The 23,422-nt window shown below is 61.1% G+C and overlaps 8 protein-coding genes across 8 annotated transcripts; 5 read left to right on the top strand and 3 right to left on the bottom strand.

Annotated features, from left to right (window-relative positions):
- Nucleotides 1–671: 671 nt before the first annotated feature.
- VTJ83DRAFT_113 (uncharacterized protein) lies at nucleotides 672–2,412 on the top strand (the record flags this gene model as incomplete). Its single annotated transcript, XM_071007255.1, has 2 exons — nucleotides 672–1,224; nucleotides 1,289–2,412. 2 exons carry the CDS (start codon nucleotides 672–674, stop codon nucleotides 2,410–2,412), a joined length of 1,677 nt encoding a protein of 558 aa, XP_070869466.1.
- Nucleotides 2,413–7,824: 5,412 nt separating this feature from the next.
- VTJ83DRAFT_112 (uncharacterized protein) lies at nucleotides 7,825–8,785 on the top strand (the record flags this gene model as incomplete). Its single annotated transcript, XM_071007244.1, has 2 exons — nucleotides 7,825–8,240; nucleotides 8,410–8,785. The coding sequence occupies 2 exons, from the start codon at nucleotides 7,825–7,827 to the stop codon at nucleotides 8,783–8,785; spliced, it is 792 nt and encodes a 263-aa protein (XP_070869465.1).
- Nucleotides 8,786–9,108: 323 nt separating this feature from the next.
- VTJ83DRAFT_111 (uncharacterized protein) lies at nucleotides 9,109–10,811 on the bottom strand (the record flags this gene model as incomplete). Its single annotated transcript, XM_071007233.1, has 4 exons — nucleotides 9,109–9,467; nucleotides 9,578–10,423; nucleotides 10,523–10,681; nucleotides 10,784–10,811. 4 exons carry the CDS (start codon nucleotides 10,809–10,811, stop codon nucleotides 9,109–9,111), a joined length of 1,392 nt encoding a protein of 463 aa, XP_070869464.1.
- A 3,041-nt stretch (nucleotides 10,812–13,852) lies between these two features.
- Nucleotides 13,853–16,191, top strand: VTJ83DRAFT_110 (uncharacterized protein; the record flags this gene model as incomplete). The annotated part of the gene is made up of 2 exons (XM_071007222.1): nucleotides 13,853–14,798; nucleotides 14,888–16,191. 2 exons carry the CDS (start codon nucleotides 13,853–13,855, stop codon nucleotides 16,189–16,191), a joined length of 2,250 nt encoding a protein of 749 aa, XP_070869463.1.
- A 289-nt stretch (nucleotides 16,192–16,480) lies between these two features.
- VTJ83DRAFT_109 (uncharacterized protein) lies at nucleotides 16,481–17,809 on the bottom strand (the record flags this gene model as incomplete). Its single annotated transcript, XM_071007210.1, has 4 exons — nucleotides 16,481–16,506; nucleotides 16,581–16,750; nucleotides 16,816–17,560; nucleotides 17,701–17,809. 4 exons carry the CDS (start codon nucleotides 17,807–17,809, stop codon nucleotides 16,481–16,483), a joined length of 1,050 nt encoding a protein of 349 aa, XP_070869462.1.
- Nucleotides 17,810–19,585: 1,776 nt separating this feature from the next.
- Nucleotides 19,586–20,852, top strand: VTJ83DRAFT_108 (uncharacterized protein; the record flags this gene model as incomplete). The annotated part of the gene is made up of 3 exons (XM_071007199.1): nucleotides 19,586–20,102; nucleotides 20,167–20,478; nucleotides 20,548–20,852. 3 exons carry the CDS (start codon nucleotides 19,586–19,588, stop codon nucleotides 20,850–20,852), a joined length of 1,134 nt encoding a protein of 377 aa, XP_070869461.1.
- Nucleotides 20,853–21,626: 774 nt separating this feature from the next.
- Nucleotides 21,627–22,529, top strand: VTJ83DRAFT_107 (uncharacterized protein; the record flags this gene model as incomplete). The annotated part of the gene is made up of 2 exons (XM_071007188.1): nucleotides 21,627–22,176; nucleotides 22,351–22,529. The coding sequence occupies 2 exons, from the start codon at nucleotides 21,627–21,629 to the stop codon at nucleotides 22,527–22,529; spliced, it is 729 nt and encodes a 242-aa protein (XP_070869460.1).
- A 269-nt stretch (nucleotides 22,530–22,798) lies between these two features.
- VTJ83DRAFT_106 (uncharacterized protein) lies at nucleotides 22,799–23,172 on the bottom strand (the record flags this gene model as incomplete). Its single annotated transcript, XM_071007177.1, has 3 exons — nucleotides 22,799–22,945; nucleotides 23,013–23,084; nucleotides 23,143–23,172. 3 exons carry the CDS (start codon nucleotides 23,170–23,172, stop codon nucleotides 22,799–22,801), a joined length of 249 nt encoding a protein of 82 aa, XP_070869459.1.
- Nucleotides 23,173–23,422: the final 250 nt, after the last annotated feature.

The raw sequence follows: 23,422 nt of genomic DNA, 5'->3' as shown, positions 1-23,422 counted from the left end.
CGACGGCGCGGATATCAGATGGGCCCAGGTCTGGATGAGGTGTACTGTGTGCTGTGCTGTGCTTTGCTTGCGGCTGTTCTGAATCTCCTGGCGTGTTAGATTTCTTCGCTTCGCCAATTTCTGGCGGTTCCCCGAATAAGCCAAGCAGCCAATGGCCGCCCTTCCTGACACCCGGGCCATCCCGCCGCCCCACACGAGCCACCTGGGGCCAGCTGGTGCCTCTGACCTGTCTTCAGCCTCCTGAACCATCCCTGCTGGCTGCCCATGCCGTGCTCCAACCCCAACCCAGCAGCCTCCGGGCCCAGCAGGGCCAGGCAGGCGGGCAGCCAGTTGCGGGACGTTGCACGGGCGATTCCACCAAGCAGAATTACCCCACATGATACCTCCATACCAACGGGGCCTGGGCGCGGCACGCCTTGGACGACAATCTACCTACCTACCACCTGGACCTTGCTGAGTACCTGAGTTACCTTCTTTACCTTGTCCGAGCGAACGAACGCCAACGCTGCTTTGTCTTCCCCCCTCTCCTTTTTTTCCCCCTTTGCTTCGCGCTACACACACACACACACACACCCACACACACACAAATACAACCCCCCCCCCCCCCTAACCCCCCTCATTGCTGTGCCGGCACAGATCCCGCCCCTCTTTTGCGTTGGGTCCCACCAACCATGGCCTCCTCCAAGCGATCCAAGGCCGTGCCCACCGACGACGAGCTCGGCGAGCTGTTCGAGGGCATCGGCGACGACGCCGCCATCAAAAAGTCCACAAAGACCAAGTCGTCTGCCGCCGCCAAGCAAAAAACCACCGACTCGGTCGAGCAGGACATCCTCGCCGAGCTCGAGAACCAGCTCGGCGAGAAGCCGCCCTCGCGACCCCACACCCCGCGTGTCCGCGAGGTGGCCAAGCCTATAAAGCGCACGGCGGCCAACACGCCGCCGCCTGCCGCCGCCGATGCGGGCCGCAAGTCCACCGAATCCGCCGCCCACTCCTCCAGCGCAGAGGCCGACAAGAAGGCACCCGCGAAGCAGCAGTCGTCCTCCTCCTCCGGCGGCAGCGGCGGCGGCGGTGGCGGCGGCGGGAGCTGGTGGGGCGGCCTGCTCTCCACGGCGACCGCCGCCATGAAGCAGGCCGAGGCCGCCGTCAGCCAGATCCAACAAACCGAGGAGGCCAAAAAGTGGGCGGAACAAGTCCGCGGCAACGTCGGCGCGCTGCGCGGCCTGGGTAGGCGTTCTTCTCGCGTCCGTCCCCACGCTCCCAGACCTGAGCTGACCCTCTCTTTCCGCAGGTGACGAGCTCCGCCACCGCGCCCTGCCGACCTTCACCAACATCCTGCACACCCTCGCGCCGCCCATCGCCTCCCACGAGCGCCTCCTCATCCACATTACCCACGACCTCGTCGGCTATCCGTCCCTCGACCCCCTCGTCTACGGCGTCTTCAGCCGCGTCATGGCCCAGGTGGAGGGCGGCGATCTGATGGTGATCCAGCGCGGCCAGGAGTCCACGCTACGCGGCTCGGGGCCGGGCAGCAGCAACGCCGATGGCAGCGACAAGGGCGGCGCCACCGGTGCCGCGGCGCGGTTCCTGGGAGGGGTCGTCAGCTCGGTCGGCCAGTCCACCGCCGGGTGGCGCGACGGGCCGTGGTGGCGGCAAACCGACCCTCGCAGCCTGGGGACCGTCGACGGCCTCGTCGAGGGCACCAAGCTGTGCCGCGCCAGCGCCGAAGGCTACGCGGCGGATTTCTTCTCCGCCAACGGCGGCGTCGAGGCCGCCAAGAAGCGCGCCATCGAGCCGCTGAGCGAGTCCAATCCCGTGCGGAGCTCCGACATCTTCCTCGCCGTCCAGGCCGTGCGCGTGCTGCCCGAAGCGGCCTTGTTTGCCGCCTCGACGGCTTCGAACAAGGGGAAGGAGGGTGCCGAGGATGATGAAAAGGCCGACGGCGACATCTGCTTTGCCGTCTACCTGCTCGACCCGGTGCACGAGATTCAGTATGCCACCGTCAGCCAGCGTGTCCCGGCCCGCTGGATCGCATGGCTGGACTCCCCTGCCAAGGGCGACGACGACAGCTCCAGCTCTTCCGAGGACGACGAGGACGAGGACGAGGAAGAAGAGGACAGCAGCGACGACAGCGCCTCCACCACCTCCGCCGACGCCCGGTTCCGCGCCGAGTTCGGCCACGTGCCGCCAGAGATCCGCGAGATCCTGGAGAGTGGTGGCGTCGATCCTCGTGAGTGGGCTGCCGAGTGGGTCGAGGAAGCCCTGGGCCTGGCTGTGGGCGTTGTGGCTCAGCGCTATGTTGCCCGCCGCATGGGCGTCGGGGAAGAGGCCACCATCGGGCAGGGCAGCAAGAGAAAGGTCGAGACGGTGCTTGCGGAAGGGGGCAATGAGGCCGCCAGGGCTGGGTTGATTTGAGCTTGCCAAGGGCTGAGGATGGCATGTTGACTCGGCGTTGGGGGCTGGCGGGAGGTGGGTTTTGGTATCAACCGCGATGCATGCCGTGTGAGATGCAGCCATCCTGCTGTGAGCACGTGCGATGCGTGAATGATGGTAATGTACGTAAAGTCAATGAACCATGGTGTAAGAGTACACGACGTCATCCAAACCTCACAGTTGGTCGGCACGCCGTCGAGGCAGGACAACGAGACCAAAGCCATGTAGCATGGTGGGAACGTGGGCGGTTCGCTTCTTCTCGGGCATCTAAGCCATTGATCAACGGCCAGTAAACATTCTAACACGGGACAAAAGTCAACTATGCGCATGGCCAGGCACAAGCTGTACCTGTCTCGTCATAGAAACCCGCAATAGCTGGGATTTTATATTATCTTGGCGGAGAGACGCATACTTAGGTCAGGAGTGCCAAAGCACAAGCGCTCCCCTGCTCGTCGTCGATGCCTCAATGACCGACTCAATACCTATGCTTCATCACCACACTCTTTCTCCTACCTACTCTCTGTCGGTCACGTAGCGGTGGATCGCCTCATCGATAAGCGACGACAACGTACTATAGGCGGTTGTGCTAACAGTAGATTCCACCCACATGGGTTCACATTCGAGATACCACTCAGCAGGCACCCAGGCTCTGGCAAACACTGTTTTGTTCTCGTAAGAACTCCTGAGACATGGGTTTTCAAGCGCCCGGACCAGTGGAGAGGGCGGGACCATAGACCAAGACGAATAGCGTACTGTGTACAGTGATGCGACTGCATCTCGGAATCAGAGCTCTGCTGTGGTAGGTGTAAAGATGAAGAGACGATGTACTACGAAATTTGGTCCTGCTCTACAGCGTAATCATGCGTGCACGGGGAGGGGGGAGGGGGGAGGGGGGGTGGGTGAGACACGTGGGCTACCAAGCCCGCTTCTCTCCAGGCCCATCTCTCAACCGATCTCGTCTCCCGCCTCAAGCGGTCGATATCGTTGCATCTTTTCCCACCAACACTCAACAGCAAAATTGAAGCCCCCTGCCGCTGCCCTGATTACTATTCTCTCCTTCTTGGCTCACGCCCCAGCGATATGTCTAGCAAACATGACGGCCTGTTTCCTCGTCGGAATCCCTCGCCTCAGCCGAGTCATTTACCTCTCTGTACGAGTATTCGCAGAGTTATGGGTTTACCTAATGAGGATGTGTGTGTAGCGTCGGTCGTGTAGGGTCAAGTTTGACGACCAGCGATAGTTAGCCAATGGGTGAAGAAAGGCGATTGTAAATCGATAGTTGATTGATTTCTCCGTCTAGAAAAGCAAATCATCGCTTCCGCTGGCTTTCCTGTCAACACGGAAACCACATCTCCACAACATCGAAGCGAAGCTTACGCACGCCTCGCTTCGATTATGCTTGTAAGCGTAAAGTAGGTGTAGCAGGGATGTAGTACGGATCGTTCCCGACGGTGAGAAGACAAGGACGTTCATTATGGGGGGGGGTTTCCTGCCACGGCGAGAACATGATGATTCGCCAGGTGTTGTAGGAAATGCTAGCAACAACAAAACCACACATGCCCCCCAGAAGCACCACCTGGCTCTATGTTACTCCGCACACCGCGTTGCAATACGTTCTTCGCACACCGAAGCGGTTCACCCTTCACGCGAACGTGGGCATGCCACCCTCTATGGGGCTCGCTCTCTGAGGCCAACAAAGCGTTCGCCGAACAAAATTGCTGATGTCGGGTCATGTGACAGGTGGCTCGGACAGCGAGGGTTATGGTGGCGACGCTTGTGCTGTCCCCGGGCTTGGATGCAGAGGCGGATGCGGGCGAACTGGGTCGTGCCGTGGACAAGCAGCTTGAGCCAGCTGCCGTTGTTCTTTGGCGTCGTGCCTCTTGGATCTCTCGAGCTCTGTGCCCTGCGCCACCCCCTACGGTGCCTTTTTTTCCCGATGCGTGATTCGTCTCCCGGCGGCTTGGAGTTTGGGAGGTTCGGAAGGCTGCCGAGGAAAGCATCCCGAGCCTAGGGGCGGCTCAGGGGCACGAGCGGCCCGGCAAAGCTGCCCATGAGAGGGGTTACGAGGACCAGCCTTGTCGAGCTGGGCTTGTCCAGGTGAGCCTCTTGCTCGGCGGCGGTTGGTCTGCGCAAGCCAGGATTGTTAGCCGATCTGCTTTGGTGGCGGTTTGTCGAACGCAAGGGGACCTGCTTCCGTGTCACCTCCGCCAGTGTCTCAAAGCGGCCGATCGAGACAGCCACGGCGTTGCTCCATCCCATCAGAGCTCGTTCGGCGGCCTCGCCGTCGCCGGCGGCGTCGGTCGGCGCCCCCTTGGCGACGGCGGTAACCATGGTCGTCAACGGATCTCCGGCCGTCTCGAGCTTTTCCTCAACGCGGCGGATGGCCGTGTTGATTTGCCTGGCGAGCCGGGTGGCGATGGCGTTGGCGTTGTGTAGGGCATCGCCCAGGCGCTGGCTGAGGTCGGCCAGGTCGCCGAGGGACCCCGCGACGCACCACAGCAGAACGCGCACGCGCTGGCCAGGCGCAGCGCCGGCCGAGGGGGACCGAGAGAAGAGCGAAACTTCGGCGGGGCTGAAGCCTGGAAGCCCCAAGCGGATGTTCCCGGCGAGTCGCTGGGCCCGGAGAGCAGCGAGGCGGCAGCGTCCCTCGTTGACGTTCTTGAACTCTCGAAGGGTTGCCGGCGTGTCCGGCAGGGGGGGCTCTATCCATGGCTCCATGGTAGCCGAGATGTTTCTCATAAGAGCAAGGACGAGGTTTGAAAGGACGAGTCGCTCAGAGGGCCTGATGTAGCCGCGTCTCATGAAGATACAGACATCCTGAGTCACTACCAGAGCGTGCCCAAAGCGTGCCCAAAGCGCCGTGCGCGCCTGTATTTTCGGTTATGGCGACGTTTTGCACACGTCAGCGCAGCGCTCGGGTGCCTTGAGAGAGAGAGAGAGGGAGAGAGAGGGAGAGAGAGAAAGACCGGCCTGTTGTGAGACCAAAGTTTCGTCATTCTCAAAGCCTCCTCGCTGCTGGAGATGGACACGATGGAATCGATGTGTGAGCATGGCTTTTGCGGGCATTCAAGCACAGGTCAGTGCCAAAATTGCCAAGATGATGTGTTCCATCTTGAGGTGTTTTTCGTCCTTGGTCAAAAGTCACGTCTTGACGTCGCCATCACGTCGGGTGAACTGAGAGTTGGTGCTTGTCGGGTGTCGAATTGATGATCCTTCACTGTATCGCGGCTTTTGTTGACGTTCTCGTAAGCCTACAAGCCTGAATAACGTGATTTCTGCAGTCCTTGCAGCCGAAGGGCGTTTCTTCTACGCTCACGCAACAGCTACGTGCCATAGGCGGGGGTGTGTCAACGCATCAACAGCCTCTTTTGTTGGCTCCTCTTTGCAACTAGTTCTATCTACGTCTACAGAGAGCCCCAAGCAAAATCTCAGCAAATTATTGATTCATGCGGGCTGATGGGAATCAGCTGGAGCGAGCCCCCGGGCCTGCTGTCTTCCTTATTTTTTGAAATCATGAAAAAAGAAAAAAAAAAAAAAAGAACACCCACGTTGTTCCCCTGTTCTAACAACATAGAGACGATGATTCATTAATTGCCGTTCCTCTCACACTATGCCGCCCTCCCTCGTCTTTTTGTCCTAACCCACGTTTCACCTCATCCAGACTCCTCTATCCGCCCTTCGCTGGATCTGTACCATGGATTGGGTATTTACATCAGGCGTCTGTTGGAATTCTCCTTTTCAACAGATACTCTGTCCGTGTGTGCACGTAGGTCGAGGGAAAGGTCCACGTAGTCGGCCAAGGTAGGTCTTACTACCGACAAGGCGCGGTCCCGCAGGATCCACCTCCTGAAGAGCCACAGCCAAGATCCAGTTCTAACGGGCGCCTTGGGTCGGCAGTTACACAGACAAGGGCCTGGACTCTTCTCGTTAAAGGACTGGACATCATCAATGTGGAGATATAGGTAGTCTATCGGCAAGGTACCATACTAGTTCCCTCATAGCGGCAGTCCTAGCTATTATAGTAGATAGCCAGCCTCGCCTTTCCCAGGCGCCTCTCGTGGTGACGATCTTGTTTACAAGCAGGCCAACGATCCGAGTCACGTAGAGGGAATTACGATACGTGGGTTGGGTGACCGTGGCATTCGGGTTCTTCACCCGGCTCCTTTTTCTCCGGATTTCCATCCCGGAAAGAACTAGCTATGGTATTCGAGTGGGAGCAAGGATTTCCGTCGGGATGATACGCATGACCCTTGTCAGGGACCCTTTTGTCAATGCTCCATGGAAAGCAACGGGGCTACAGAGGCTCAGGAGGCATTCCCATCCCAGGTTTGCGGGGAGCTGTTTTTCCCTCCATGTTTGGCGAGGTGTTGGGCGGGGCAGCGAGCCGGGGTGAGCTGTTCTGATGCTTAGGGAGGGAGGGGAGGGACCGGAGGAGATCTTCGTTGTCATCTGTGGTGGTTTCTTGGTCTCGGAGTGAGCCATCACCTCGTCACCACGCAGGGTCCCGCGACGGACATATAAGGATATCGCATGTCCTTGTGCGGAGCCGCGGGCGCTTTTTTCGTTTTCCATTGTTGCGTTGCAGTTCAAGCCCTGTCTCCGAAACACCGGGGTCTGACGTTTTTCTTTTTGCTTTTTTTTTTCTTTCGTCTGCTGGAAGCTGCTTCGCCTTGTTTGGATCCGCCTTCTCCGAGCCGACTTCCGCCCGGCGGTTACAGCCGGACGAGGCGAACCGATCCCTATCTCCCTGTTGTTTCAGACGATTAGTCTCAGCCATGCTCGTGCGCCCGGCCCTTTTTCAACGTACACAGCACGCAGCAGAGAGCATCCCGTACCGAGTTCTGTGTACTGCGGAGGAAAATGACTGAAACCCAGGAAATGATTGGCAGGTTTGTGTCGGCCAACACACCCTTGTCTGGTTTGGTGGTGGGAGTAATGAGCGAGTCAGAAGATCAACATACTGCAACGGCGAAACAGATGATTGCCCTCCGTGGAGGTAGTCGACATTCCATGTTGGCCAGAAATGATTGTCCTATTGCTTCTTCGTCCGCGAGAAACAAATCGCGGAGTCATGTCTTGCGTCGGGCAGACATCCATCAGGTTCCCTATGTTTCTCTTCACTCCGAATCAAAACTGCGGTATGAGCTGATAACTAGCGGAAACCCGGTGAGTCGCGACGTGGGTTGCAGCCCATAGAAAGAATTACGGTCTACGCCCGTGCTGCGTGCTGCTTCGTCAAACGCAGAGGCATGAATCTCGATAGTCATGCGTCTCTCGTCGCTTGGATATAAGCCGAGGGCCTTCCCCCGCTCCTGTTGTAGCTAGACGATCGCCTCGCCATTGCAACCGTTATCATCATCATTGTCATCATCATTCTCACCATCCCGCAACACCATGGAGTCCCACCCCGTTCTCAATCGCCTCGCCCTTCTGCTGACTCTTGTAGCCAGCGTCCCTACTCAGGGGGTCGGAGCCTCACCCGGCGTAGCCCAAACTGGCCTCTCCAAGCGGCAAAGCACCGTCACGAGATACTGCGACAACACCCAAACGCCAGGCTTGTGCTACATGGAGTCCTGGCACTCCGTGATGCCCCCACCGGCGTCCATACAGCCGTCGACATTGGTGGTGCGCATAGCGGTGCCCGACGGCGTCAGCCAAGGATCCCCGTTTCAGACGGTCCTTCAAATGGTGATGCCGTCGTACGTCAAATGGGCCGGGTTTGCGTGGGGCGGCTCCATGTTGAACAATCCTTTGATGGTGTTTTGGTGGTACAACCAGACGCAGCCGATGGTTTCGTCCCGGTGGACCTCGTACGTTGCATTCTGCCGTCTGTTGTTGCTCATCATCGCATGCCGTCCCGTCCTGCCCTCTCCCCTGTTCCCTCCCTTCCTCCCCTTACCCCGTGCCACCCCGTTCCCTACCGGGCGAGCACGCTCTGCCATCGGGGTTCGCCGCCCAGCTGACCAGAATCCTCCCCAGGACCCGCGTATCCCCGGGGGTTTACAACGATGCCACCTACCGCATACTTCACACCTCACAGAACGCCTCGCACTGGACCGCGGAGGTGGTCTGTTCCGGCTGCAGCCACTGGAACGGTACCTCCCTCAAGTACAACGACAGCAACGCGTTTAAGTGGGCGCTCGGCGTATTCGATGTGGTCAACCCGGAAAGCTTGGACACAAAGACTTCCTACCACAACAAGGTGGGCGTGTTCTCGGGAAACCTGTCGCTAGCGCGGGTGCCCAGCGATGTGTTTAAGAAACATATAGGGGAGGGCGGGTCCCCCACCCCTACTCCTACGACCTCATGGCGGGTGTTCCCCACCTTCGTGCCCTATCCGACATCGTCACCATAGCCATTCCCATAGGGAGTCGTCGGGGATACGTGAGCAGCCGGGTCGATACGCCAGGGGGCGGGGGGCGGAGTGGTCTTGTGCGAGCAGAGCAGGCTGGACGGAAAGTGGAACAACTCGATGGGATGGAACAAGGAATGTTGCTGCTGACGTGGAGAGAGGACGAGATGGAAAGTCCAGAACGCCGGCCTATCTAGAAAAACGCAGATATCCAATCAAGAGAGGCAACCCGCCTTATCAAGCCTTGAAACAAGACATGCATATGCATAGATTGTCTATATATAGATCGATATATCCACAGCTCTCTTACCCGCGCCTCGCCAACCTTACGCAAAGGCTCCCACAGCCGCCATCAACGCCGCTCCCGCCACCACGGCCAAGTACGCCTTCACGCGACGGGCGCCCTTCAGGGTCTGATAGCTCTTTTCGGACAAAAAGTCCTCGGCCAGCAGCTGGACGAGGCCCGCAAACAGCAGCAAGCCAGCCGAGATGGCGTTCATGAAGCCGACCATCAGCAGGCCCGTCTGGCTCATGGGGTCGTAGAATCTGTGGACAAACAGGCCGATGGCCTGGCCGATGGGCGTGGTGGCGCCAAAGGCGAGAACCATCAGCCAGGGGCGCGGGGAGGAGCGCGGGAAGTGCAGGGCTGCGATGCGCGTGCCGAGGGCGAGGCCTTCGAAGGATTCTGCAGCGCAACGGTCAGCCAACTAGAGAGAGAAAAAAGAAATAAAAAAACAAAGGAAAGGTGGGGGGTAAGACAGCGTTTGGAGCGACATGATGAAAGAGGAGACGTACGGTGAAAAGAAATGGCAATGAGAAACACGACAAACGTCGGCCCCGTAGCCACCGACAGCGCCATGCCGATGAAGACGCTGTGGAACAGGATTCCCGCCTCGAGGAGGACGCACTGCAACGTCATGCGCCTCTGCTCCTCGGGGCTCGGGACGTGGTGCAACGAGGGAGGGCTGGACTCGCGCTTTGCTTGTCGCTGCAGAGCGGCCGTCGTCTCGACGTATTCCAATTCCTGCAAGGTCAGCTCGAGGCTGAGCGATTCCCTTTCGCTGCCGTCGTCGTTGTCCATGTCGACGCGGCCGCCGCTCGTCTGCTGTGCGCTCTCGTTTGGCTTCCGGGCGTCCCCCCGAACCGGGCCGAGCACCGGCGTTGAGCTCGGCAGAGGCGAGGCCCCGGATACCAGACCCTGGGTGGCCTCAAGATCGTCCAAGGGGATGCTGGAGGGCCGGTCGCGCCGCGATCGCCGGACGCTCCGGGCGTGGGCGTGCGTGCTGTGCTCCGCCGCGGCGGACCCGTTGGCACCGTTGTCGCCGTCCCCGTCGCCGTCGTCCTCATCCCAGGCATGCGAGTGCGAGTGGGCTGCGGCGCCGCGGGTGGTGAGGTAGGACTCGAGGGCGACGACGACGAGGGCCGAGATCATGGCGACCAGACCGGCGAGCGGGCGGTAGCCCTGGCTGAAGAGGTGCGGAAGACACGGGTCGGTGAGCGAGGTGAAGGCGGTAGGGAGGAGGTGGACGAAGGCCGTGGCCAAGAGCACGCCGGTGCCGAAATGCTGGCCGACGAAGAGGATGGCACGCTGGCGCTTGGTGCCCTTGGTGAGGCGCTGCGAGACGAGCGGGAAGCCGCATGCTGGGAAAGGACCGGGTTAGCCGGCGCCATGCTGCATGCAGGTGTAGCGTGCTGCGCGTGCGCTGTCCGTCGGGAGCCGGGGGTGGGTGTAGAACGCACCTAGAGTGCTCAGCGCCAGGATGAGGAACAGCGCGAAGACGTGGATGCCCGTGTCGTAGGTGCCTTTCTGGCCGGAGCCGCACGCAGGCCGAGGGACATCGTCGCGCTGCGACAGCTCGGCGAGGAGCGCTTCGGTTGGCACCGAGGACCACAAGAAGTCTGCGTGGCATAGGTGGTCAAAGTTAGCGATGGAGGGGGGGGCAAGGCTTTCTCGTTTTTTTTTTTTGGGGGGGGGGGGGGGGAGAGGGGGTTCCCACTCACCCTCAGGCAGGACCCCGAGCGCCTCCATTGTCGAACCCGATGTCGTGGCTGGCGCTGGAAATTACCACATTGTAGGATGGGAAGATGTCGACTCTAAAGCTAACGGCGTGGCAAAGGTGGTTTGGGAAGCCGAGTCAGGCCGGCATGCGGTGGGTGTTGGGAAGCGGTTCAAGAAGGGTGACGATGGCAAAGCTGGTCTGTCGTATGCATGATGCCGGCAGTGCCATGCATGGGGCTGGCCCCAGGCCCAACCCCTGGGGACCTTGGGGACCAACCAACGGGACCCAGGGGGACCAACCGGGCCACAGGCACCAGAGACACCAGACGGACCCACCTTCTCGCCTGCTCGCCTGCTCGCCTGCCGCGCCGCACCCCCCACCTTCAAGTGTCCCAGCGAGTCGTTTCAGGCTCTCAATTTCAGGCTCCCTCTATTAATACCTCCTCTTTTCAGTGACGGGACTCCGGGTCCACTACATCCACCGCCGGGCTTACCGGCGTACCGGCGTACCGGCTCCTTCGGCTCCATGTTGAAAATGCCATCCATGCGTACAAGTAACTACACGGTAGATTTCTTACCAAGGTAGGAAGTCCTGCATCCCTAACCCCGGATTCTTCCGGCAACCCGTTCACGAGCCAGGCTATCTCTTTTTCTCTCTCTCTTATAACATCTTGCATTTACCCCGTGCTTCGTCTAGCTACGTAGTAATGAATTGCCTTTGCCTTTGTACACTTCTCATCCTTTTTTTCTCCTACCGTCTCATCTGGCCCCATGAATCCTTCATCCTCTCAGATCACCTGACATTCCCCTCCAAAACCCAGACCCCGCGCTGGGTACCCTTTTGCGGTGTACAATATCTCCTCACGGCTTCGGCAGGTTCGTCGCCCATGGGTAAGTGATTACGCCGTCGCCATGGCCGACCCGTACGGCCCGAGGCTGTGAAAGTCCTTGGTCATCGGCGTGCCAAAAAAAGGATGTTTTGCACGTACGGCAGGATGGCCGTGCTGCGTCCTTGACAAGGCATGCGTCCGTCGTCTGAGCCCAGGGTTTCCAGGAAGGGCGGCGGCTTCACTTACGATCCGCTCAGGTCGTAGTGGTCCCCGCCATGCGTGTGTAATTGAGCGCGTCCCCGCTGCGCGTCGCCTCCCGCCCGCTCCTCCGCCGGGTCCGGGTAGTATTCGTGCCGGTGCTCCTGCAGCATGCGCACGATTTCGGGCGGCCGGCATTTGTACCACTCCTCGTGCGCTGCCTGTGAGGATGGCTTGGAGATGGCGGCAGCAAAGGCGCAAAGGATCAGCCGCAGGACAGATGGTGAGGGTGAGGGCTATCAGAGCGGCACATGGAGCCTGTCGTCTCACGCTGGGCACTTACGAAGGGCTCAGCGAGCTGGCTCGTGGAAACAGGAGCCAGAGACACGGCCGTGCTGTGTGCCTTGCTGGGTAATCATACCCCGTGATAAGGTCTGTCACGGATGAAAGTCTCAAGCCGGGCCACACTGTGAGCAAGCCTCCCGGGCCATCTTGGCCGAGCCTCCTCCAAATTGGTGTCTACCAGTGACATGCCGGCCGTCGTGACTCGCCCTGGTGGGGAAATTGTCGATTGGCGTTCCCAACATCGCTCTTGTGTGTTACGAGCACCAACATGTACATGCAAGACGTCTTCTGAAAGACCCAGGCATCTCGTAAGATGCCACTCCCGATATCATTACCCACGTGTTTACATCCAAGGCTGTCATAATTCTATGGGTTCCTGACCTGCGGCATGACCGGAAGACGTCTTGATAAATGTTCCCGGCGTGGTCCTGGCTCCCAGAGCCCATGTCGAGAGGTCTGAATGCTCTTCCTGCCGTTGAACCTGTCTCATCACTCATCCATCCCATGGCCTCGCTGGCCTGTTCGATCCAACAATGTGGCAGAGGGTCAGAAATCCAAACATATATTACATAATAAGTACATCTTGCCTTGTCAGCATGGATCTTGGCAAAAACTCGCGTTTTCAAACCCGAGCGACTCTGTGAATTATGGCGAGTAATTGTCGGCCGGGCAGCAGGTCGACGGCCGGCGGCTGGCTTGCACGCTGGGCAGAGAGGGCGGCAGGGCAATTTCCACAGGACCTTGCGTCGACACACCCGGGCCGTCTGAAAGCAAGTTTGGAAAGTGGTTCATCTCGCCGAAAGCTCCCTGCTCGGTTGGGTAGCTTGGGCCTTGGTCAAGTGCCGCGGCAGAGCGTTTCCGCCTGACTCGGGAAGGGCAGCTGTGCAGTGTTTCCTCTCGAAGGACTTGGTCCATCAACACGACTGTTTCCCCGGCCCCCATGTGCCACCGCTGCGGTCCCTAGGTCTCGCTCGAAATACGTATCGGGAGAGGCTTCGTAGCCCGCAACGTACCCTTTCCCCGGCCTAGGGACAGGCGAGGTAGCGAGCTAGTTAGCAGGTGAGCGTTTGCTGTTCTTTTTTTTTTGGTTATTTTTTAGTGTTTTGTTTCTATTTTGGCTTACGACAAGACACCTCAGGGCTGAAACCAGAGACCATCGGGCGTCCAGACGTGTCTCTAGCTCGAATGAGAGACCAAAGACCCATTCAGGCAGCCTCTCAACAAGCCTTTCATTCTTTCATTAGGTTTTGGTGATCCTAGACCTGGAGAGGGCTTGGGTGTTGGTCCCGGGTTGCCTTACCAGTCAGCCCGGGACGCCAGTCTTGGCACCGGAGCGGGACTGCGGCGGCCGCCCGGGAGGTGAGCGTCGTACCGTGCCGCAAAGCCACGCCTGGGGACGGCATGTAATAACAGGGGGCCGAGGGAGGCCTGATTCCCAAACTACGTGCTAGCTACTGCCTGGGGCACAATGTAAGCAGCCAAAACGTCCGGTTGGAAGGTTTCTTGCTTTGACTGTGATTGTTCATTGGCTTCGCCCGTTTCCCCCCCTTTCCTCTTCTGCTCTTTTAACCAGCCTCTCCTCGGCTGGGGGAGGAGAGGGTGATCCTGTTCCCCTCGGACAGCGTCCTCCTGCAACGCCCGTGCCAAAATCACCACCTGATATTTGTTGTTTCCCGCGTATCATAGGCGCCGGGCACCATGGCCTTCCCGGACGCAAATCTGTGCTCCCTCTGCCGCTCCATTCCTTTCCACGACCTGCCCCCTTTCCCCGATGCTTCTCTCACGCGGACCTCGACCGGAAAGCGGTATCTGCAAAAGCTCTTCCGCAGGGAGAGCCGTGGCGATGCCCCGATCCCCGATCCTTTCGGCGTGCGGCACCATCGGGATCTCGCGAGCCTGCGCGCCGCCAGCGCTGCCGGGTGCGAGCTCTGCCGCGAGATCGAGCGCTTCGCCGACGGGGTCCTCGCCGACATGGCCGATGTGGAGCGATGGTACTCCAACTACCCCGAGTTGACCCCGGCCCCGCCGGACCCGAGCTTTGAGCTGTGGGTAACCCGCCGGGGGGGGATGCAACGGGAAACGAAGCCCCACGGCGGCTGCGGGGACGCCGTGGCCGACGGGTTCTGGGTGAGCACTCTCAGCAAGTCGCAGGCGAGCCTTTCGGTCTACAACGTCGCCGCGTTTGGGTACTGCGTGGACGGCGATTCCCATCCGCTCGCGGCCGACTTCCGAGGCCGGCCGATCCTGGGAACGCCCGTCGATGACGGGCTGCTCGACCGCGTCGCGGGGTGGGTGCGAGAGTGCGACGAACGCCACGATTGCCGCGTGGCGGACGGCGCGGCGCTGCCGACGAGGCTGCTGGATCTCGGCGGGCCAGCGGGCAGCGCGTCGTCCGGGGTCCGCCTGGTCGAGCCCGCGCCGGGAGACCGCGGCCGGTACGCCGCGCTGAGCTACTGCTGGGGCACGGACTCCAACCCCTACGTGACGACGCGCGCGGCTCTCGAGTCCCGCAAGAGCCCCGGCGGGATCGACGTTGACGCGCTGCCCAGCACGTTCCGCGACGCCATCGCTCTTGCTCGCCGGCTTGGCATCAGGTACCTTTGGGTCGACAGCCTGTGCATCTGCCAGGACGATATCCATGACTGTGAGGGACATTCGCGCTCCATCATGATGCTTAGTATGATTGTTCCAGGCGAGCGATGGTTGGGCTGACAATGAAAACCTCGGATCCAGGGGAGCGCGAGTCGGCGCGCATGGCTGCCGTGTACTCCAACGCCTACCTGACCGTTGCGGCCACCGGGTCCAAAGACAGCAACGGCGGCCTGTTTTTCCCGAGGCCGCGCAGGCCGTATTTCCGCGTCGGTTACGAGGCGGCCGCCAACGGCGGCAGCGCCGCGGGGGGGAGCGCTTCTTCCTCCCCGGCCGGCATGCTCATCTTCCCTCTGGACCTCCAAAAGGAGGCCGACCGGGACAAATCCATCACGATGCACGACGAGCCGCTGGCCGAGCGCGGCTGGGCGTTCCAAGAGCGCGTGCTCTCCCCGCGGGTCCTGCACTTCGCCAGCGACCAGGCCAGCTTCGAATGCATCCGGGGCACCGTCTACGAAGACGGCCTCCGCCTGCCGCGCCGCTTCAACCACGTCGACCACGGCAAGCCCGGAGCCGCCGCCGCGGCCGCCGGCGGGGCCACGCCGTCCGAGGCTCCCATGCGCGCCCCCGAACGCAGCAGGCACGCCATAGGCCAGTGGTATCGCATCCAGGGCGAGTACAGCCGGCGCAAGCTCACCTTTGCGCGCGACAAGTTCCCCGCGCTGTCGGGCATCGCCTCGTTGTTCGCGGCGCGGCTCAGCGTCGACGGCGGCGGCGGCTACCTCGCCGGCCTCTGGCGCGGCGAGCACATGATCGAGAGCCTCTGCTGGCAGACGCCCGGCGCGCGGGCGTGCGACCACGCCTCGAGCGACGGCGGGTACCTCGCGCCGTCGTGGTCGTGGGCCGCCGTCGACGGCTACGCGGCCTCGGGGTTTTACCACCAGCACCGCGACGTGGCGCGCGTGCTCGACGGCGGCGTCGACGTCGACGGGGAGAACCCCTTTGGCCGGGTCCTCGACGCGTGGCTGCGGATCGAAGCCCCGATCGTCCCGCTGGCGCTGTCGGACGCGGTCCAAGGACCGACGGGCAACATGTTCCTCGCCATGGCGCCGCGGGGGGAGACCGGGGAGGTGTTCTGCAGCTATGCCGATTTCGATACGCTGGACCACAGCTACCATGCCATGGCCGAAACGGTGCGCAAGATGCGGTTGTTTGCGTTGGTCATGGCGGGTCTCTTGCCCGTTTCATGGTCCGAGCCCGAGGCCGAATCGGACGTCGCGGCAAGTGATTACTTTTGTCTGATCGTGACGCCGGTCGAAGGGGAGGGGGAGTGCGCCCGAGAGGGAACCCCCGAAAAGGTGAAAAGGGTTGGGTATATTTTTTATCCTTCGAAAGCCTTGACGCCTGATGTCTTGGAGCGGTCGACGAGGACCCTGACCTTTGTCTAGGCCTCCGGAGCAGAGCGTGCGAAAGGATTCAAAACCATCGCCTTTGCCCACGCGGCCATGCAGTTACGTGATGGAGCCGAGGTGCAGCGATCTTGCTCAAAGGAGGAGGAGGGTATGGAAAGGACTCGTGAAGCCATCGCATTCAAATCATGGACAATGTACCAAGAAGCTTAGCAACTCCAGAGAGGCTTGGAAAACACGCGCAGATTGTGTGGTTGCCTGTGCCTGATACAAACGCAAACGCAACCCCGATTCCCCCGGCCCGTTGTTACCATCCTATCCGACGCCTTTACATAATGAAGAGCAGGTTGACATCTGAGATGGTCAGCATTTTGTTGTTTTTTTGCCAAGGACACGCTCCGGGGGGAAGGAAGGGATATAGGGCATACCGATCGGGTGGCTGGACGACAGCTGGGGCTTTTGCGTGTACTTTTCCTCGAGCAGGTCGCGGACGTTGTTGAGCAGCTCGATGTAGCTCTGCTCGGGCTTCTTCTTGAGGGAGGAGATGAAGGCCCACGACATGGCGCCGGTGGCCTCGGAGGCGATGGTGGCGTCGGCGCTGTGCGGGGCGGGGCTTGGTTAGCGGAACACGCGAGAGTCTGACGGGCGAGGCGCGGCACGTACGATGTCTGGTCGTCCTTGCTGCCGCTCCACATGATCACGTCGGCGGGCGACGTCTTTGTGCGCTTGGTCTTCTCGTAGGCCTCGTTGCCGCGGAGGGCCGTCTTGGCAAAGCCGAAGACGGTGGAGGCGACGGCGCCGATGTCGCCGCGGGCGTAGTGGCCGACGGCCTCGAGCAGGCCCTGGCCGGCTTCCTTGGCCAGGTTGGGCTCCTTGATGACGCCCTTGGTGTTGTAAATGTAGGGCAGGTCGAGGACGGAGCCCGAGTGGCACGAGTCGAACAGCGCCGTCAGGCGCACGCCGGGCTGCAGGGGCCGGACGACGTAGTGGTGGATCTCGTCGTCGACGATGTGGCCGGCCGTCTCGAAGTCGACGGGGTAGATGACCTCGTCGTAGCCGTCGTCCTCGTCGCCGTCCTCGTCCTCGGCGCGGCCGCCGTGGCCCGAGAAGTGCAGGAACAGGGCGTCGTTGGGCTGGGCGCCGTCGACGAGCCACTGCATGGCGCGGAGGATGTTGGCGCGGGTTGGGCGGCCGGCGCCGTCCTGGTCATCCGTCAGGATCACCATGTCCTCGCGCTTGTAGCCGCGGTAGTCGATGAGGAACTGCGAGACGTTCTTGACGTCGTTGAGGCAGCCCCGCAGCTCGCCCTTCTGGCCAAAGTAGTTGATGCCGATGAGCAGGGCGCGGCGGCGGCCGGTGCACTTGGAGTACTGGAATGTGTAGCCCTCAGGGGCGCCGTGGCCGAACTCTTGCGTTCCCGACGGCGGCGGCGGCGGGGCGGGGCCGGGCCTGCGCGGGTGCCGGAGCTGGGGCCGTGGCCCGAGGCGATCGGGTAGCCGTAGGCGTCGAGGCCCTGGGGCGGAGGGTGAGGGGGGCGCTGATGGTGACGGCCAGGCTGTTGAGGAGGGGCCGGAGGCTGCTGCTGGCCGTAGCCGGGAGCGTGGTAGCCCTGGTCGGAACCGGGTCCGTAGCCCTGGCCGGGATAACCGTACGACATGGCTGAAGGGTGTGCAGAGGAGGGGAGGGGGGAAGAATGGATGCTGAGGACCTAAGCAAGTCGAGTCCCTTTGCAGACGACGACAAGCGTGGGAACCCTGACGGTAGCAGGTGAAATGACGAGGTGTCTGGCAAGAAGAAACAAAAAAAAGCCCACGTCTGGCTCCCTCAATGCAGGTCGGCCGGGGATGTAGGTTCCACGTCGGGCTCGAGCTGGTTCGGATCGGGAACCTCGAGGGGCTTTGTTGAGATGGTCCGAGATGCAATGGCGGGGCAACATGCGGCGACCTGACTTGAACTGAGGGCGGGGGTGGGCCCGGTTGGACTTCAGCAGCGGACTGACCGACTGAGGGGCATGCTCAGGTCCACTCCACGGGCGTCCCGGCTCGGATGGAGCAGCTGGAGGGCGGCCCTGGATCACCTCAGTGGGGTCCTTCCAGGTTGTCTGCATTTCGTGAATGTACCACCTACCTCAGGCACCCGACCTTAGGTACCTAGTACCGTAGGTAGGACAGGGGCTGGTACCCTGCAGGTACTACGTACCTACCTTACCTTGGGTAACTCAAGGTACAGGTAGCAGGTACTGCGCCACCTACCGAGGGTTCTTACCGTCCTTACACCATCACCAAGATAAGTAGGTACAATAGGTAGGTACCTGAGGCAGGTAAGCATCTCCATCACGGCACCTCACCTGGAAGGGGGTTGCTAGGTGCTAGGTACCCGGGTGCTACCGAACGAAGCCCACCAGGCCATATCAGCTTGTTCGTGTAGGTACATTACATATGGACGCACCCGACCTTCAGGTTCCTTCCATACACCGTACCGTACCGGACCAGGTAGTTACCTACAGTAGGTACCGGGCAAGTACCTTCCTTGTAGGTAGCCAGACACCGCCGGCGCCCTCAGGCACCTACTCAGTAGGTACCCTGGGTAGGGGCCGGCCGTGATGGTTTCAGTTGCCCAATACGGCGCCAAGACGCCTGACGCCGGCTCGCCGCCCCGTCACGGCAGGCTACCTCTTGCTACAGTTAGGTGGGTTACCGCGCTTCAATCTTTGGACAGACCACCTGCAAGACGCCATGCCGCGCGGCTGCGGGGTCGGCGGGGTTAACATTACCGGAACCATCCATGGTAGGTCTCAGGGACATACACAGTAGGTGCTCCACAGCCCGGAAACCAAGACCCTTCCCGGGAGGCTCTTCGTCATGTTCCACGCTTCCATGCAACCGACGCCATACCATAGGTGTGTATAGTTCGTACTACGTATACATACATGTGCACACCCACGCGAACCCATCGAGGTGTTTTGCTTGTGTTGCTTTTCCATCCCACGTCAGGCAAACCCCGACAACCACGATGCCGCTTCGGTGCCTTGGCTGCATGAGGCCAACACGGAGCCAGACACAATCATCATGTCCTGTTGCTCCACAGCCTGGTCCGCAGGCCCACACCCTGCCTGTTTCGGACCATGGCGGGGTGGTAAAGCTGTAGCTGTTCTGTTGCACAGGAGGCCTCCCGCGACCCTCAGTCCAGTGAGGGGTTTCCCAGGTCCCATCTCCAACCGTCTCCAGGGTTCCATGCCTGGTTAGGTAGCTTCCCTTTATTCCCTTTGACCGCAACAACAACAACAACAACAACAAGAGCAACGATAACAGCCAGTTGGTGGAAATCATCCTCCCATCGACATCGCAGCCCCCCTTGCGTTGGTCGCCAGCCTCTGTTTTCGTTTGACCCTCCCGATTCAAGCTTCCCGATCCTATTGGCACCCTGTACCATCATGTCCTTCTTTAAGAAGCTCGAGAAGTTCGCCGACGGCCTCACCGAGGATCTCAGCAAGCTCGGCATCGGCGACAAGAAGCCGGCCACTCGTGATCAGCACGGGCAGTATCCGCCACCCCAGGGCCAGGGGTACGGCCAGTACAGCCCTCAGCCTTACCCGGGCGGCCAGTACCAACCGCCGCCGCCGCCGCCTTCGCAACCGGGCTCCTACTATCCGCCCCAGCAGCATTCTCCGGCGCCTCCGCAGGGCCACAGTGCCTACTACCCGCCGCCTACGCAGGGACACTACCCCCCGCCCCAGCAAGGCCACTACCCTCCGCCCGACCAGGGCCACTACCCTCCGCCTCAGCAGGGCTATTACTCGCCGCCGCCGCCCCAGGGCTATGCCGCCCCCTACGGCGCTCCTCCTCCCAGCGGGCCGCGTCCTTCCCCGCCTTACAACCCGCCCGCTGACAAGCCGCCCATCCCTGCCGGCTGGACGCCGGTTTGGGACGACGAGTACCAGCGCTGGTTTTGTGAGTCTTGTCCTCGCCGAGGGGGCCCCGTGTCGCTAGGAAACGAAACTAACCTGTCGGCCAGACGTAGAGGAGGCCACGGGCCGTTCGCAGTGGGAGGCCCCGGGGTATGACCACTCGGCCAACCGCGGCCACGGCGCGGTTCCCGGCGCAGCTCCCAGCGGTTACGCGCCGTACGGCGGGCCTTCGGCCGGCTATGCTGGCTACGGCGGCGGACACTACGACCCCTACGGCGGCCACGGCGGCCACGGTGGCTACGGTGGCCACGACGAGGAGAAAAAGAAGAAGAAGAGCAGCAAGGGCAAGCTTGCGCTCGGCGCCGCGGCCGGCTTGGCCGTGGGCGCCGTGGCCGGTGCCGCCATCGCTCACGAGATCCGTAAGCGACCCCGCCAACCCAGGAGCTCCCCTGGTACCTGACATGGCTCGCTAACCATCCCCGTTTTAGACGAGGGCTCCTCCTCGGACGAAGAAGGCCATCACCATGCTCCCGCGCCCGTCACGTACGAAACCAACAACTACTACTACAGCGAGCCGCCGCCGCCGCCGCCCCCTCCCGCGGACGAGTCGTCCGACAGCGACAGGGAGAGCGCCCGCGAGTCCCTGGACGAAGCCCGCCGGGAGTACGAGGAGGCTCTGGAGAAGGCCGCTAGCTCCTCGGCCAGCAGCAGCGATCTCGAGGAGCTGGCGGAGGCAAGGGAAGAGTACCAAGAGGAGTACGAGGAGTACCAGGAGGAGTATGGGGAGGATTAGGAGTAGAAGAACCAGGAGCTCTACAAGAAAGCCTCTCTCTGTGGGAAGTAGTACGATCAGGGATGGGAGAAGCAGGGTTGCGGGGGCATCTGTGCCAATGGGTGCCTGGCTGATGGTGAAGGGCGATGAGTTGGTTGCCGAAACGGGTTGCGATGCGCCCTCGTGGACATCGCCCATGGCCGTGATGATGGTGATGCATGACGAAGACGACGATATTGACGAAAAGAGCGGGCGAACGGCGTCGTAGCATGATTTTGTTGTTAGATCTTGTTTTCGGTGGGCACCATGTCTGCCGCGATCGACCTCGTAGTGGAAGAAATAGACAGGGTGGCGATGGCCTGGCTCGTGACAACAGCGTTTCCCATCAAGACCGGATAAACCTCCGGCGGGTAAAACGGACGGCACCACTCCTGCCGAGCCGATCTGCTAGTGGATGAGGCTGGCTCACCGACGCGGCAATCTAGGCGCACGCGGCTCAATTCATGTGCCGGATCGCGCAACGAGCTGATAGTAATAGCACCGAGCCCTTTGGCAGGGCCGGACAGAGTTGGACAGATATCACCCAATGAGCGGGGCACTCGCAGCAAGGGACCTGGGCCACCCCCTCTCAACGCTGGTGGCCAGGGGGGGGATTCACCAAAGAAACAGACACAGAGGCTCACATGTCGTGGAGGGCCGAGGTCGTGAATGTTGCTCCACGGTAACCAACCGGAACCGGATCATACTCGTAGACATAAAAAACAACGACAACCAACAACAAACCCACGAGACAACATGGCGGTGCAACACGTTCATCGCAGCCCCGACGCTCACCTAGAACGCAAGCACGGGCACAATCACTCTGACGCTCGACCTCATGAGGATCACAACCACACCCGTGGGCCCCATGAGCGCTGCGGCCGCATGACCCTCCGCGAGGATGGCACGCCGTGGTACACGGCGTTCCCCGAGCCGCGCTCCGTCGCGCCGCGAGTGGACCCGGAGGACGTGTATCGCCTGCTGCTGCTGCAACTGCAGCAGCAGCAGCAGGGGCCGGCGTGGGAAGCCACGCCGTCAGGGTCGGAATCCGAGCCGGGCTCGGACTCGGACACGGACACAGACTCGGGCCTGTCCGTGGCCGGCCGGGGTGGCGGTCCGGAGGCGGGCGTCGTCGGCGGCGGGGTGCAGGGCGAGGTGCTCCTCGTGGACGCGCGGCGCTCCGACTGCACCGGCGGCACGATCCGCGGGGCCATCAACCTGCCGGCGCACAGCTTTTATCCGACGCGCGGGGTGCTGTACGACCTGTGCGTGAGGGCGGGGGTGAGGACGGTGATTTTCTATTGCGGTGAGTGCGTGCAAAGGAACGCCTTGGCTGGCTGAGACTGAGCTTTGGACCCCTTTTCATTTCCCTTTTGCCGACCTCTCTCTCTCTTGTTCCCGGCCGTCATCATGATCATACCGTACATACGAGGAGTCGGGAAGCTGACAACGGGCTGGTTGGCATCGCCTTGCCTTGAAGCCTCCTCTCTCGGCCGAGGTCCTCGCTGCGCGGCGTGGCTGCAGGACTACGTCAAGGAAGTCGGCGGGGATCTGCAGTGTCGCGTGATGAGCGGTGGGGTTCGAGGGTGGGTGCAGGCGTACGGGGGTGATCTGATGGACGGGTTTGATGAGAAGGAGTGGGAATCCAAGTATACGTGAAACGGGGCGGGTGAAAAACGCGCGCGCTGGGTATCTCTTGTCTTGACGAGGTTGCTTGTTTGTTTTTCTCTCTTTTCCTTCCCGACCGAAACCGTGTTGCTGCGCCGAGGAGAACGCCGTGCTTTCCATGCCGTCCGTCCGTGATTGATTTGCCCAAGGTAGCTTGCTTCCCAGTAAATAGACAGACCCCGCGAGGTCCCGCTGTCTCGCGCCCTGCATTCCAATCCACACCATGTTCCATCCCAGCGTGACCCTCTGGTGGCTTCTCGTTAGCGCTGCGGCCGGTCGTCGCCGATCCTCTCCAGCGCCTCCATCATGACGACCGAGTTGCCGCGAATGACGACCATGCCGAGCTTGGCCTTCTCGCCGTTATCCTTCTCTTCGACGGCGTCGTCAAGCACAATGTTGAGGAAGACCTAGAGAAAAGTTCCATGTGAGCTTCCGGCATTTCCCCCCACAAAGCGTTCGAGAGGAGCCCCGTACGTCATATCCGCGGAGGACGCCGATGACCTTGCGGCTGCCGTTGAGCTGGACAAACAGCCGCTTGTCGAGATACTAGATGCGAGTTAGCCGGGAGGACAGAGGAGACGACGGAGCTAACAAAAAGACAAACCTTCTTGAGCTCGGGTTGCGCGGGCGCCATGTTGATGGAAATATGCGTCGCGGGCCCGGATGGACAGTGGATGAGAGAGCTCCAGATGCTGCCAAGGGAAGACCGTCGGCCAAAGCGTTGCTTGGGTTGGAGATTCGCGTCGCGGTCACTGGTGATGTCACGTGGGTCCGCGATAAGATAAGGCGAACCGTCAGGGAACGCCAAAAGCGCGAGAGCTCGCTCGCCGCCGTCTTTGACTTTCTTAGTGTGTAGTTCAACCTCCCAGAACAAAGTCCCTTGA

This window comes from Remersonia thermophila, chromosome 1 (assembly GCF_042764415.1).
Source record: "Remersonia thermophila strain ATCC 22073 chromosome 1, whole genome shotgun sequence".
NCBI lineage: Eukaryota > Fungi > Ascomycota > Sordariomycetes > Sordariales > Chaetomiaceae > Remersonia > Remersonia thermophila.
Note: the sequence above shows the minus strand (reverse complement) of the source record. Positions and strands in the feature narration are given on the sequence as shown.